Source organism: Zymoseptoria tritici, chromosome 6, assembly GCF_000219625.1.
Source record: "Zymoseptoria tritici IPO323 chromosome 6, whole genome shotgun sequence".
Lineage (NCBI taxonomy): Eukaryota > Fungi > Ascomycota > Dothideomycetes > Mycosphaerellales > Mycosphaerellaceae > Zymoseptoria > Zymoseptoria tritici.
In genome coordinates, this window is record NC_018213.1 from 1,408,493 (window position 1) to 1,423,724 (window position 15,232).

The following is a 15,232-nucleotide window of genomic DNA, read 5'->3' on the forward strand; positions in this document are numbered from 1 at the left end:
CACTTTTACAACAATATGGAGCGGACGGAAGGCAGGAGAGAGCGCTTCATGGCAGCTTTGATCGGAGAAGATATCGAGAGTTGGTTGAATGAGTGGGTCTCTGGTCCGATGCAGATGTTCACGGCGGATGTGCTCGACGACGAGAGCGCCATGAATTTGAAGATGGTGGACGAGAACAGAGAGTTTGTGAGGGAGTGGGGTCTTGCGCTGAGAGTGTTTTCGCAAAGAGGTTGGCCGCCAGCATTTTCGTGGCAGGTTGTGAGGGCCCTGGTCGAAGCGCACGACGGCAAGAAAGGGGCGGTGATCTGGGCGGCGGAGAACGTGAAACCGAAGAGAGTGTGGAAGTACTTTGTCAAACCGAGGATACAAGAAGCCGTGAGGAGGAGGACGGCAGGGGCCGGTGACGAGCAGGTCAAAGAGATCGTGAGGATCTGTCGCAAGGGATGGAGCCTGGAATATCTCCTCATGATATTGGAGTGGAGCATAAAATACACTAGAATAGGAGGACGACGAATGATGCGCACGCGTCTTACACAGGATCCGGAGGAGTGGCTGTGGTCTTGGGCACCAGGACTGGAGGATATATGGACAAGGGCTGGGTACTTCGACACCCGCAGTACTGATAGCTCAGAGGAACGGGACGAGGGCGGAGAAGAGCACGGAAACGACGATGATACGAATAAGACGGATGAAGATGGAGACGACGATGGCACGACTGATACGGATGATGACGAGGATGATAGCTGAGCTGTTTCCGGGAGCGACGAGCTGTCGTCAGCGTCTAATAGGTAAAACGTGCGTCTATTTGTATCGAACCCATGTAATTCCGGTCCAAACTTGCGGTCAGATATCTACGGTCGAGCGCGGGCCGGGTTTGTAAGGTCCATTGCATAGCCTTCGATAGTCCTCCAGACGGAGCCCTGCGCCCAGAGTAATTTCGCTCATCCCGTTTTGAAGACCTGCCAATGCTGTCCAGACGGAATCTGACGAGTTTCCAGCCTGGCTCTTCACGGCCGACAATCAGTTTTCACGATCGGCGAAAGATTTTCGCATTTCATCAGCTAAAGATCTCAATGGGCAGGCGTACGAACGCAGACCGATCATATTCACTGCGAGTCTCGGCCATCGACGACAGATGTTGCCCATCATGATGGTGGACCAGCATTAGGGCGATCATTTCAGGCCTCCTGAATCTATGTACGCCTTGCGTCGATCCCAGCGCTCGCTTCCAACAGGCGGTAAATCTTGTAGAGGACGAACTGCGGCTCCCAGCAGCGGTCGGGCATCCGTATCGTTGAAACGGGCTCGCATGGAGAAATATTCCGGCATTTCCGCTCGGGCAACATCCAGCACCCAACAAGCGGCCGCCGTGTCACCTGCTTCGTTCAGCCACTGCGCGCAGTTTACAAGGTATCCATATCCAGCCCAGCTGTTGAATGGATCGCACAAGAACGAAGGTCGGGGGTCTTTGGCGCAGTAGTGGCGGAGGAAGTCCAATGTCGGCTGTGCACTAGCTTTGGAAGGATGCCTGAGCATCATTTTGCTTACGGCGTGTTCGCGGTTGACGGGATCTTTTATCCAGAACCGAAGCGTGAAGATGAAATCGTCGTATAAATTGGGGTCTGCAGTCGCGCTCGCGCCTTTGAGCAGTAGTTGTTTCATCACCCAAACGCTGGTGAGCGTCTTTGGCAAGACCATGTCCCCACGGCGAGATTCGTCGGCAAATCTGATTGACCATGCGTGACTCAGGGTTTCGAGGGCCAGGTTGATACCCTTGTCGTCCTGGTCCCAGTATACTTGTGACTCCACCAGAAACCGAAGCACTGCACTACGCCATGCTACTCTTTCCTTCCATGGCTGCGTTGACAGAGCCGTCGGAATGTGTTCGACCTTGAGCCAATGCCATATTAGGTCTGTTGGCTTTTCGGCAACCAAACAGTGAATCAGAGGTTTCAGGAAGCCAGTGTTGTCACTCAGATCCGCATCGTCGTAGTGTATGAGGAGCCAGTTCAGAGCGATCACTCCACCGCGACAGGCTCTGAAGCGCTTCAGCTGTAGACCTTTGTCCTGAGAAGCGACGAGGCCCTTGGCAACATGTAACTCCAAACATTTCTGCGCGGTACGCAGGTCGATTGATCTATCGGAGAAGAAATCAAGTGGTCGTTCGCACAAATGGGCGGGTAGTAGCTTTTCGATGGCCGGAACCTTCAGATCCAGAAGCCAATCTCCAGGACTCTCAACCTTAGAAGGCTTCACGTAAGCATTGCGAAGGTAGTATCGATAGTATGCCTTCTTGTGCGCCTTGTCGGAAAACTTGTCGGGAATGTCTTGTGAAGATTGGACAGAGATGGTCGGCTCTTCTGTCAGCTTTATTCGCTTGGAAGAATCCCCAGCGGTAATCGGGAGAATACAGCTCGGCGACGTCGACTCCGCCCTCGAGTTCGAGGACTTGTATGCCCCTGCCCCATCGCGGCGTGCTTTCGACCGCCATCGTCGCTGTGCTGCTGAACGGCATAGCGAGTTTGGCCACCAGGCGCTCGTAATACCGCATCGCGAAGCAACTAGGTAGCCACTGTGATCAGCGATGCGTAGGGTCCAAAAAACAGGACATGTCTTGGTTGATGACTCGACGGAGTTGAGCACAGGCGGTCAGCTTCGTTAAAACTAGCCGCCAGCCGCTTGGCATGCCAGGAGTGTAACGCATCACAATTGGCGTACGTAGCAGCATACACGAACGACCTACCCGAAAGGCACTGCATGCCCTCGCAGTATCGAAGCGCTGACGATCTTGTCGCAGCCTGAGTGGAGGAGCCTGATTCCAACGATGAGGATTCAAAGAAAGTGAAGCTCGGCAGAAAATCTAAGAATCTCCGAACATCCAGTCGGTCTGCATGCCGCGCGAGGATAGATCAGATATCGAGATGTCCCAATGGCCTCGCATATTGACCATGTTGACCATAGTCAGGCATTTCCCACCTCATTGTTTCCCAGGCTAGGTCTCCTCTCACTGTCTCCCTCCCTAATAAGCAGCACCGACCCGTCCATCCTTCGTCTTTCGCCCTAGCACCACTGGTATTCGTGTCTCAACATCGTTGTTGAGATCCTCGCACAGTCCTGCGGCTCCGCAATGCGCTCCATGACAGCAAGCCACGCTCGCATTACAGTGGTCTTTGACGCCACACGCAGCGCTACTTAGGATAGGAGGACGACGAATGATGCGCACGCGTCTTACGCAGGATCCGGAGGAGTGGCTGTGGTCTTGGGCTCCAGAACTAGAGGATATATGGACAAGGGCTGGGTACTTCGACCGTATCGATAGTGAGGAGGACGAAGATGAGGACGGAGACGACGATGATGCGGATGATACGAATGTTAAGGATGATACGGGTGGTACAAGTGATACGGATGGTACAAGTGATACGGATGGTACAAGTGATACGGATGGTACAAGCGATACGGATGACACGGATAGTACCGATGGAATGGAGGATGCGCATGATGTCGGGTATGATGGGAATGTTGGCGGAGTTGTTCCTGGTTCGGCGAGGTAGAGCGGCGCGAGTCTTGATCATCCAGTCGGTCTTCTTGCTGTGCGTGTGGGTGTTCTCAGGTGTTCAGATGTCCCAACACCGTCACTTCGTCTGATGTTGATTTCCAAGCGTGGTCCCGTCCACCCTCGTCTGGGCTGCCGTCACTCCCACGCTTGCCCTCCGTTCGACCATATAGCTATCATCATCGACACATCCATCCAACCGAGCCTCTCTCTTCCTCCACCACCAGTCTTCGCCCAATCAATGATCTCTTCTCTTAGAGTTCATCCCCCTCGCACATCTGCGTGGAAGTAGGACAGCGCGCTCCTTTACAACAGCCCTTGCTCGGCTCACAGAAGTCTACCATACAATCACAACGTTAGGTCCTATCGTACTCTCGCATGATGGAGGTAGTCTTCGGAGGTGGGCACACTTACTTCCAATGCACGCGGGTCTGCGGTCATTTTTTACTGCGAAAGCCGCGGCCGAGGCGTGGTGCAGGAAGAAGGTGGCCGCGAGGGCGATCAGCTTGATGGAGATGTTCATCTTCGTGAGTCGGCTGGGTTCGAAGTATGACGTTGATTTGATCGACTCCCGAGGATGGCCGGACTGGTGTAATAAGTCGGTTCGAGGTAAGGGCTGGCGGTGTCGGACAAATTCAGACGAGCAATCTGGGAAGAACTCATCGGCGGATCGCAGGTGCAATAATAAGTCAGACTCGATAAGGGAATGTCTCCTGATCTTCGACCGGGGCATGGTAAAATTGAAGACGCTTACCCAGCGAACTCTATCTCACACCCTTCCCGGCTTTCGTCACGGCTTCGTCAACCCCAAGAACTCCTCGACCAAACCCTCTTCCGCCTCCCAAAAGTCCACCAACACAATCCCCACCCTCTTCCCTTTCACAGTCTTCAACCACCCCTTCAAACCCGCATTTACACCACCGGTCTTCCCGTCGCCCGATGCCATCATCCTAGGAGTGATAGGCGGTTCATCGTCCGTCTTGGTACTACTGGCGAAGGACCAGAAGAGCTCATCCGGGTGGGTGGTGGTGGCCCGTAGGAGGTTCGCGGTCAGAGCTTTGTACTTCGAAGCGATGGGCACGGAGAGACCGGACTGTAGGGGCGTGGTGGGGTGGTAGTAGTCTTGGATGTAGGCAAACTCGGTGGGATCGAGCGGATTGTAAGGAAGTTTGATATTGGGAGAGTTGACGGTCCACTTTTTGGGCGAGAAATGCAGACCTGGAATTGATTCCTCGTATTCGTCCGGGAGGAGGTCCAGGTCGAAACGGCGGAACAAGGTGATCTTTCCTCTCGCTTCGCCTAGATTGCCTAATGTCCCTCTCGCCTGCACGAGATACTTCTTCGCCGCAGGAGAGGTCAAAATCTCAAACAACGCCATCTGTGTCCCAGCATCCGGATTTTTGTGTTCATGCTGAAAGGAAAGAATCACTGCTTCGCTCGGATGCAGATCCAGATCCAGCCAATGATAAAATCCAAACAGCACATCTGCTACCGTGGCAGTCTCGGACTGCAAAGCATCTCCGTGCCAGAATACCAAAGATGTCCGCGTGATGTCCCATGCGTAGCGCAGGTCAAAGACACGCATTCCCGCTCCGAGACTGTCGGCGATGGATTTCGTTTGACAGCGGTAATTCTCCGAGTTGGAAGGAGAGAAGCCGCCGAGCTTAGAAGAGTATTTCAGCTCATCCTGCAGTACCTGAGTGTAGTTCCATGTTGCAGAGTCGTGAGTGCCGGGAAGGTTCATGTGGACCAAGCGGGTGGAGTCGGGATAGGCTTTCATCCATGTCGCGGTGGACAGCTCGGATGGCTTTGACGAGGAGGTTCCAAAGATTGGATGCGCATCTTGGAGAACTTTTTGCAAAGTCAAGGAGGTCAGACTGGGACCTTGGATGGAAGAGGCCAGATAGGTAGATGGCAGGTCGATGGAGAAGTAGTTAAGGATCCAGAGGATGCAGAGGAAGAAGCTGATTCCTAGGGCCAAGGAGAGAAGCGCATCCCGCGACCGTGATAGTGAGAAAGAGAGCATGGTGCAAAGCCATCCCGCAGGAGGCGAGGTCTATGTGGATATTGACATGTTGGGATGGTGTGAACGGAGTCTTTTGCTGGACATGACGACGACCGACGGGATGTTGTGGCTTGGCACTTTTTGGCGAGAACTTCCAAAAGAGTTTCGCATTGAATCGTAGCTATCACCCTGACACCCTGGATGCCAACAGTACTCTTCATTCACATCAGTCTTCATCGGCATTCGATCCACTATTCGATCGCTCTCTCACATCATCTCTTCTTGTGTCATCGAAGTATATCGCATCTTTCCGAGCAGGAAGCCGTACAGTCTAACCGACCGCTGCTTCACAGTAATTGTGAGCACGATGTAGAATGTTCAAAGCTCCTCCGTCGTGACCTGGAGAGGAACAGTCGTGCCCTGGAAAGGAGCAGTCGTGACCTGGAAAGGAACAAGTTCCGTGAGCCATCCTCGTTCGCTTGGAGCCTGCCTCGGGTCATCGTGCTGAGTCTTTCACTTGGATTCCAGTTTTGACACAGAAGGTCGCTCCGAGACGCGCGTATCCGACAGTAGTGGCACTCCACTTCAGGACAACAACACTCCGAACGTCTCGTCCGGGACACATGTGGGCACAGGAACGATGCAGGATTCGTCCAAATCATGGTCGCATACTTACCGCACTCTGGCTCTGAGGCTAACGACGGAGACGGACGGACAAGGTCATTTCTGGTTGGGGATTCTTGGTTGATGCCGCCGTCACGTACTCAGCGTTACATCCATGGCGGAAATCCTCCTCTGCAGCCACGCGTTAAAAATGGAGACACGTGCAAATCATCTGCATGCAGCCGTCAAATGTCCGTCTCAACGAGGCGAGGCTGACTGAGGCATCATCTGCTCGTTCTCGTCAGGCCGAAACATTCTGGTTGCACCAAACGCAACCACGCACTGCCTGCTGCAGTCACGCTGATTCATCCTTCCACACTTCACCTTCTCTTCTCGACTTCATCTGTCTCTTCCTTCTCCATGCTGCCTCTCCTTCGCCTTCTCCTTCCCTTCTCTTCAACATGATGTCCACTACGGCATCGCTGTGCGCAGCCCGCGGCGTGACCTTCCCTCGACTGGCGGTGGTCCTGATCTTCATCACCACAGTCTACCTCTGCCGGGATCTGTATCTTCCAGTGACTGACCAATCACGCATACCCACATCACTAGGAGCAGATGCGATCAGTCAAGCAGGAACACCTCCCTCGCCAGGATCAGACTTCATCAAAAATGCAGAACTACCTCCATCCTCCGGACTACTCTTCGACCATTCACGCCCGCCTTACGTCAAGAGCTCACTCCTTCCGCAATCCACTGTCTCGACATTTGACAGCTCACTTCCGTCACATGCTGCGACCTTGCCCTCCTCACAGTCTCCCGAGGCCAATTCCACCTGCATGGACCTCCCCGGCGCCGACAAAGTAATGGTCCTCCTCAAAACCGGCGCAACAGAACTCTACCAGAAACTCCCAATACATCTCTTGACCACACTCGGCTGCACTCCCAATTTCTTGTTGTACTCGGACCTCAACCAAACCTTCGCCTCCCATGAGATACACTCCGCCATCGACACAGTCAGCACCACAACCCGCTCCACGCACCCGGACTTCGAACTGTATCGCGCTTTACAACAACACCACTCTTCAAATCAAGACATGTCCAAGCTCTCCGGCACTGGCGGCTGGAACCTCGATAAATGGAAATTCCTCCCCATGCTGCACGACGCCTACATCAACTCTCCATCACACATCGACTGGTTTCTCATTATCGAAGCCGACACCGCTATCTCCTGGCTGAATCTCCTCCTCTGGCTGCCTCATTTGAAAGCCTCCGAAAACCTCTACCTGGGGTCCCAAAACGTCATCGGAAAATCCTTCTTCGCGCACGGCGGGTCCGGCGTCCTCATCTCCCGTCCCGCAGTCGCCGCCCTGGAAACCCTCCGCGAGCTTGAAGGCGCAGAAACCTACGACGGCAGATGGGAAGGCATAACGGCACAATCGTGCTGCGGCGACGAAGTCCTCGCTCGCGCGTTACTGGAAGCCGGAACAGCCCTCATGGGCGCCTTCCCGATCATTCAAGGCGAAACACCTTCCACGGTAGACTTCACGGGACTGCACTGGTGCGTTCCCGCGGTAACGTGGCACCATGTTTCGCCTGTACAAGTCGATGCGCAGTGGACATTTCAAACGCAGTGGGTGGAAAAGTACGGCTGGGAACGACCGATGTTGTATAAAGACATCTTTGAGCACTTCGTGGCACCACACATCGGAGAGACGAGGAAGGGGTGGAGGAACCTGAGCAAGGATCGGAAAATTGTGAGACCGCCGCAGGTTACAGAGGAAGGAGATGGGGCGCCGTGGAATGAATTGCAGGATGAGGAGAAAGCTTCTGTCGAGTCGGAGCAGGCGTGTGAAGGATGGTGCAGGAGCAAGGGAAAAGGGGAGTGCAAGCAGTGGATGTGGATGCCAGGACGGTGTTATCTGGGCAAAGACGTGAGGTTGGGGAGGGTGGATGATGAAGGGGAGAGGGACCAGGGCGAGGAGAGGTGGACGAGTGGATGGGTGGAGAATGGAGAGGAACTGGGTGAATGCGAGCAAGTGAGGTGGGATGTGTTGTTGAAGCAGCCGGGAAGGTAGCGGTGCTGGGGCATGGCGAAGCTCGGACGGGTGGATCTGTTCTCTTTGGTTTCGCGTGCGAGCGATCATTGCCGATGACCAAGTGCTGGGATCGGACAGGGGGCATTAGACATGGGCGTTTGGGCGTGATGGATTCGAGTCCAATGGATTGGGAAAAGAGATCATAGATCGTACATATTCAGATGGATGGAACGACAGACGAGCATGCGAGAATTGACAAGGCAGTGGTCTGTTCAATCACTGTCTGGCTCCGCTATGCAATCCGTAGTAGTCTTGTTCGTTACCATCATTTAGTGAAGCTCTCCCTCTATCTTTGCTCTCTGCACCAGAACGAAAGTTTTCAGTCAACGTCTTTCGGTGCCGTTTCCGTCTTCATCTGTTCGGACTTGATCTCCACAACTCATCGCATCTCACCTCACCCACCACTCAATGACTGATATACTGGAAAACAGCACTCACATCCCTCCCTCCACCCTCCTGCCTCAATAACAAATCCTGAATCCGCGCCAGCGGTCCCTCCACACCCTCCTCATTCACAAAATGATTCCAACTGCTGGTGTCGCCATAGAGCATCGCCGGAGCTTTGACGTACTGCCTGCCGCCCTTACACCTCTTACACTTGAACGTGTCGTGCGTGTCACTCGTTGTGTTGGGACGGTACTGGAACAGTTCCCTCAAACTGTCCAGACTGAAATGCCGCTCCACGTCTTCCGCGCTGTCGACAACGCAAGAAGACAGGGACTGCTTGTGTGATTGGCGTTGGAAGATCTTCTCTTCAATCGTGCCCGTGGCGATGAAGCGATAGACAAAACAGTCCTTCTTTTGGCCGTCACGCCAAACACGGGCGAGGGCTTGCTGGTCGGCGGCAGGGTTCCAATCCGGATCGAAGAGCACGAGGCGATTGGCTCCGATGAGGTTCAGACCGCAGCCACCGGCTTTGGAGGAGAGAAGAAAGACGAATTCTTCGCCGTCTGGGTTGTTGAATTTGTCGACGAGTTTCTGACGTTTGTTGACGGCCATGGTGCCGTCGAGGCGAAGGCAGCCATAGGAGCGATTGCGGCAGAGCTTCTCGAACACGTCGAGGGTTTGCGTGTAATTTGAGATCAGCACGATTTTGTCGTTGGTGTCATGGCGGATGCGCGCGAGCATGCGGTCGAGAACTTGCATCTTGCCCGAGTACCAGGGTTTGACATCGCGATCACGGCCGCGGGCGTCCTTGGGAACGAAGTCTTCGGGAAAGTGAGATTCACACCCGGGAAGGTCGTCAGGGAGATTCAGGAGATCGGGATGATTGCAGAGTTTCTTGAGAAGGCCAATGGCTTTGAGGGGTTGTGAGCCCTTGCCGCGGAGGAGGGATTGAATTTCGGGGGATTTGATGAAGTAGTTGTAGAGGTCGAGTTGGAAGGGTGCGAGGTTACAGAAGACAACGTGCTCGTACTTGACCGGGAGGTATTTCGAGAGGATGTCGTTGGTGCGGCGGATGATGAACTTGTTGACCAGTTCGAGGAGTTCTTTGAGGCGTTCGTTGCCCTTTTGCTGATCGGCTTCTGTGCCAGAGGCGTCACGACCGCGAAGGATAGGAATCTCAAACTTCTTGCGGAATTCCAGTCGTGTTCCGAGATATCCTGGGTTGGCGAAAGTAAGTAGAGCGAAGTACTCTGAGAGATCGTTCTGGATGGGCGTTCCAGACAAGATGACCCGCTTGCTGACATTCAACCGGTTGAGTGCCTCGAATGTTTGGCTCTCACCGTTCTTCAAACGATGTCCTTCGTCGCAAAGCATGAGACCGATGGGTGTTCGCAGCTCATCGACATACAGTCGCAGAGTCTCGTAGGACACAATCAACACCGGACGAGTCACCGCACGTCCAGTCGCCGAAGCCCAGCTCCGCATTTGCTGTGTCAACTCCTCCTTGGAAGCCTTCCCATCCACTGCGAAAGGATTGATCGCATCCGGGCCCAGCCATTTGATCAGCTCGTTCGCCCAATTACGCACCAGACTGGATGGACAAGCAATGACACACTTCTGTATCGTGCTCTTGCCAGCATCCGGTGATTGCTTTAGCAAAGTCCACATCAGCGTGATGCACTGTAACGTCTTGCCCAGACCCATCTCGTCAGCCATGATGCATCCCTCCGCATTGGCATCGATCAAGCCCGTCGTACACCGATACATGAACTTGACACCCTCGACTTGATGCGGCCGCAGCACCTTTGCCAGTCTCGGGTCGATCACCACCGGCACCTTTGGCCTCTCCGTATCCACAACTTTCTTGATGCCCAGGATATCCGCCAGACTCTTGTGCATCAATGGCTCGTCCAACTTCTTCTTCTGCGAGCCCTCCAAGCCATCCTTCCCATCTTCTATCTCTTTCAGCTCCGCCTTCCCATCCACCGTCGGATCGAACAAGACAATCGCGAACTCCCCAGTCGGATCATGCAGCGGCTTCGCGACAAACACCGTGCCTGCTCGCAGTCCCAACAACGGCGGCGGTCTCGATGAGTTATACGAGGTCGTATCCTTGTTCTTCAATGGCACCGCAAACCTCGACCGAAATGCCGAGTCCTTGTCCTTCGGTTTGAACACCGGGAAACGATTGACGTCCCGAGTCGCTAATGCCAGCCGGTCTTCATTCGTGTACGGTTTGTCGCCTTCCTCAACGCTACCATCGCCACCGGCGTAGTCGACTTTGCGCCGCTTGCGAGCAGGCTTCTCGGACGCTCGTGTGGGTGTGCTGGTGCCGGGGCATTTGAATGGTTTGATAAGACGGTCCACGGATTGTGGTGTGCCGCCATAGAGACGACCGCGGACTTTGGCGACGGGCGGAGGGACATTCTCCTTGTCAGCGACCGTCATGATTGTCGCGTGTGTACCGGATGGGACCTGTGGTGATTCGGCGACAGATTTCTGTTGATGGAGCTCGCCACTTCGGACAAAGTTCATCGAAGTCGCGACCGAAGCACGCGTTCTAGGCGACCGATTACGTCATGTGTCAACAGTGAGATACCTTATGGAAGTAAATACTCGAACACCATGGGGAGTGAATGTGGTACAGTATGACAGACCGTTGAATGATGGGAGCATATATCAAGACTTATTTGTGCTTGTGGGATTTTGATTTTGTGGACCATTCAGTGCCTGGCATTCGTAAGTACTACGTTCGTACACATGTCTTCGTCAGTAGGCCTATCCGCTGTAATACGCCATCATATGCCTTCCTCTCAATGTAACAGTCCGTTCATGTACACATGCTTCCCGAAACGAGCTCAGGCTCGTACCATCGCTCATGAAACCGACACCCGCTGAAAGCATAACAACTCCTGGTCTCAGGAAATCCATCACTCCCACTGCGTACAAACGCACCTCAGTCACTTCGTTGCAAACTTCTTCCTCTTCCTCGTGCAGCATTCGAGCAAGCTCAACTTGACCCGCTGGTCCTGTTTCGATTCTATCGGGCGCCACGCCGGCTCCGGTGGCCACTTGACAAACTCGACTTCATCGGCCCGGACCAATTTCAGATACTCCAAGAATCGATCATCGGTGTTCTCCACCTTCCGCCGGCCGTGAAAGTGCAGCTTCAGAGTCTGAAGATTGCAGTGGTCCGCTAGATGACGCAGGACAGACATCAAATCGTCGTCGTGCACAAAGCGGCGTTCTTCGGGAGTGTGCGTAGCAGGACTGAGGGAAGGCGTGGCGTCTTCGAGCATGAAGGTCACGTTCCGAAGCAGGGCAGAGTTGGTCTGGCCAATGGACTTGAGAAATTTGCGGGCGGGAAGGAAGCCTAGCTCGCGCCACTCCTTCTCCCAGAAACTACCATAGCGTCGAGCGCGGCGTTCGATATGAAAGTGGTTCTCCGAGTAGAGGATTGAGCGACCTTCTTCGTGAACCTGATGGCATGTGCGGAGGATGGCAGAACTGCGCGAGAAGTTGTCGGCAGTAGAGAAGTTGATCACTTTCGTGGAGACGAAGATGTAGCGGTAGCATTCGTTGCGCAATTCCGCAGGGAGGTCCTGAAGTAATGTGTTAGCCGAGAGATTTCGAGTTTATCCGTTTGCTCCTTCACTTACCAGGAAGCCGCGATATTTGGACTTCTTCGACTTGGAGCGAGCATTCAATCTTGCCATGTTGCTTTGCACAAGACGATCCGACGTGTTACCAGACGGCATGCCGCAAGACAGATACTGCTTCGGATCCAGATGCAACGTGATGGGACCTTGCTGATCAGTCGGAATGTTGATCGTGAGGTGAAATGTAGTATGGCCGGTTTTGGTAGGTGCAGTCGGAGCCGTCATAGTGTCAGACATTGAGGAATCGGACATCATCCCCGTGTCGTCCTCCGAGTCGAGACGAAGTTCTGGTGAAGGTGACCGAGTGCGCTTCTTCTTCCGAATGGGAGCCACCGTGACAATGTCGCTGTCATTGCCATCGTCTTCATCGTCCATATCGTCAAGCTCTGAATCGCTGATCGCGATGGCAGAGTCCTCAAAGGGTGATTCATCCGTCTTTCGTGCTGTGCGGCATTTTCGAATGGCTCGTCCTTTTGAGTTGTAGTCGGTGGCCCAATCGCCTTTGCCCAGCTCTGAGCTGGCAGAGCGTTTGGCGCGATTGTCTTTCTTGGATGGCGGCATGACTGCGTGTGGCCACCAACGCAAGTGGTGGTGTGGTGTTGATGAAGTGAAGGTCGTGGTAAGAGAAGTGGGATTCGGAGTCAAGGGCCATGCAGAATAAAAAAGTGAATTGCAGGTGCAAAGCTAGGTTGGGAGGGCAATTGCTTAACTTTTTTGGCAACTTCACGTGGCCGAATCCAGATTAATGGCAAGGGTGAAGGGCGATATTGCGTTTGGCTTTGGCAGGCGCACCCACGGACGCCGCGTCGGAGGACTGACCGAAGTGCGGTGAGGGAGAGCAACACCCCACCCATATTATCGACGTCGAAGAGCAGGGTACCTTAACGTAGCCATGTCAGGTACCTCCGCCTCAAGTATGCATGATGAAATGTACTTGAAAAGATCGCTGCACCAGGGGAAGAGGGATTTCAGATCTGGAACGGGGCGTCATGATTGGAGTCAGATGGGTACCGCTTGTCCATCACGGTAACGTGTCGGCGCGGGCGACACGGAGCGAGCGCGGCCTTTCAATGGTTTGGCGAGATCAAGAAGGCGAGTCGGCGAAGATCTGGGCCCAAGGCTTGCTGTGAAGGATCAGACGACCTGCTGATTGCGTAGCCAAGTGCACCAAGCCTCACATTCTGGACGTCCGGCGGTCCGACTCTGGCTTTCCGGGTCTCGAGGGAGAATATGGGTATGGGTACGTACTTACAGGCTGGTAAAGGATATGTTGCAGTGGCTTTCAGCGCTGCGCGACCGCGGAAGACACACCGCTCGCGGCTTTGAGACGACGTCGATCATGTCGCCGGACTATCCGTCGTGAGAAAGCCGCACGACGAAGATCAACCAGGCAGATCTCACCAGTCTCGTTGCCTTCCGTAAGGGGGCCATTCGTGTCATAACCACCGTAGACTCCAATGAAGCGCCACTGATACTAAGGCGGTCTGTGTAGAAGCCTAGACAAAAGCTGCATCTGATTCAGGAGTGGTCGAGATGATGCAAAAGAGATTGAAGGTCGAGGTGAGTGTTCACACGCCGCCCGGAATATCTTCGGCATGTGGCACTACCCTAGCTGCAGATCAGCGGGGATTCCTCGAAACTGTAAATCTTTCTGACCAAGTCCATGGTCCTCGGATGCTGGTTGATACGACATCGTCTCGCGGCGAGTGCAACTTCGACGATGGGATATGGCACGATAGTGATGGGACCGGCCGGCGCTGGCAAGACGACCTTCTGCGCCGCGCTAATCTCTCACCTCAAGAACAATCGTCGCTCATGCTTTGTATGTGCTGGACCAAGCTTCCAACCCGACCTTGACAATGTCTAACAACACTCCTACAGTACATCAATCTCGACCCGGCCGCCGAAGAGTTCCAATACGAACCCGATCTCGATATCAAAGACCTCATTACCCTCGAAGATGTCATGGACGAACTGCATCTGGGACCTAACGGCGGACTGATCTACTGCTTCGAATTCCTGATGGAGAATCTCGACTTCATCACGGAGCCCCTCGAAAGCGTGACCGAAGAGTACCTCATCATCATCGACATGCCTGGCCAAATCGAGCTCTACACCCACGTTCCTATCATTCCGCAACTGCTGAAGCAATTGACTCGCGGGAGTCTGAACATCAACATGTGCGCGGCGTATCTGCTGGAAAGCTCATTCATCATTGACCGAGCAAAGTTCTTCTCTGGTACGCTGAGCGCCATGAGTGCGATGATCATGATGGAACTCCCGCACGTCAACATTCTCAGCAAAATGGACCAGGTCAAAGGACAAATCGCACGAAAAGAGCTGAAGCGCTTCATCGATCCGGATACAAGCTTGCTGCAAGACGCCCCGGAGAGCGGACTCGTGTATGAGTACAAAGAGGGTGTGGACAATGGCGAGAGGGAAGATGAGGATGCGCAGGCGCTGATGAGTGGTGCTTCGTTCGGACGACTCAATCGTGCTGTAGGCCAGCTGATCGACGACTTCAGCCTGGTATCGTTTCTGAAATTGGATGCGCAGGATGAGGATAGCGTAGGTGCTATCCTGAGCTACATTGACGATGCGATTCAATTCCATGAGGCACAAGAGCCAAGGGAGCCACATGACGAGATGGATGCGGACGAAGACATGGGTTGAAGAACTGCGATGGCCCAAGGTGCAATGATACAGCAACTCCAGATCCCCGGCGGACGCGACTGCTGATCGAGAGGCGTGGAATGGCTATGCGCAAGCTGGACATGGAAACCGGGAGAAGGACTTGATTCAAGACATGTTCCAGGCCGATGTCCAGGAAGCGCATGCTGAGGATCGCATAGGTAAGCTCGACAGCAGACGGGTTCGCATGGCATGGACCCATATGCCGACCTTTACGCATGACGCCATTATGAGTCGC

General features: G+C 54.0%; 6 protein-coding genes across 6 annotated transcripts; 2 read left to right on the forward strand and 4 right to left on the reverse strand.

Annotated features, from left to right (window-relative positions):
* Window positions 1–1,173: 1,173 nt before the first annotated feature.
* MYCGRDRAFT_109873 (uncharacterized protein) lies at window positions 1,174–3,138 on the reverse strand (the record flags this gene model as incomplete). The annotated part of the gene is made up of 2 exons (XM_003851786.1): window positions 1,174–2,501; window positions 3,111–3,138. The coding sequence occupies 2 exons, from the start codon at window positions 3,136–3,138 to the stop codon at window positions 1,174–1,176; spliced, it is 1,356 nt and encodes a 451-aa protein (XP_003851834.1).
* Window positions 3,139–4,343: 1,205 nt separating this feature from the next.
* Window positions 4,344–5,622, reverse strand: MYCGRDRAFT_109874 (uncharacterized protein; the record flags this gene model as incomplete). The annotated part of the gene is made up of 1 exon (XM_003851785.1): window positions 4,344–5,622. The coding sequence occupies one exon, from the start codon at window positions 5,577–5,579 to the stop codon at window positions 4,344–4,346; it is 1,236 nt and encodes a 411-aa protein (XP_003851833.1).
* A 1,345-nt stretch (window positions 5,623–6,967) lies between these two features.
* Window positions 6,968–8,104, forward strand: MYCGRDRAFT_14673 (uncharacterized protein; the record flags this gene model as incomplete). Its single annotated transcript, XM_003851466.1, has 2 exons — window positions 6,968–7,915; window positions 7,973–8,104. Coding segments are annotated over 2 exons (1,080 nt in total), but the record flags the coding sequence as incomplete, so codon positions are not given.
* A 558-nt stretch (window positions 8,105–8,662) lies between these two features.
* MYCGRDRAFT_43561 (DNA repair protein, SNF2 family) lies at window positions 8,663–11,092 on the reverse strand (the record flags this gene model as incomplete). The annotated part of the gene is made up of 1 exon (XM_003851784.1): window positions 8,663–11,092. One exon carries the CDS (start codon window positions 11,090–11,092, stop codon window positions 8,663–8,665), a length of 2,430 nt encoding a protein of 809 aa, XP_003851832.1.
* A 512-nt stretch (window positions 11,093–11,604) lies between these two features.
* MYCGRDRAFT_93921 (uncharacterized protein) lies at window positions 11,605–12,864 on the reverse strand (the record flags this gene model as incomplete). Its single annotated transcript, XM_003851783.1, has 2 exons — window positions 11,605–12,246; window positions 12,304–12,864. The coding sequence occupies 2 exons, from the start codon at window positions 12,862–12,864 to the stop codon at window positions 11,605–11,607; spliced, it is 1,203 nt and encodes a 400-aa protein (XP_003851831.1).
* Window positions 12,865–13,989: 1,125 nt separating this feature from the next.
* MYCGRDRAFT_73167 (uncharacterized protein) lies at window positions 13,990–14,976 on the forward strand (the record flags this gene model as incomplete). The annotated part of the gene is made up of 2 exons (XM_003851467.1): window positions 13,990–14,125; window positions 14,185–14,976. The coding sequence occupies 2 exons, from the start codon at window positions 14,024–14,026 to the stop codon at window positions 14,974–14,976; spliced, it is 894 nt and encodes a 297-aa protein (XP_003851515.1).
* Window positions 14,977–15,232: the final 256 nt, after the last annotated feature.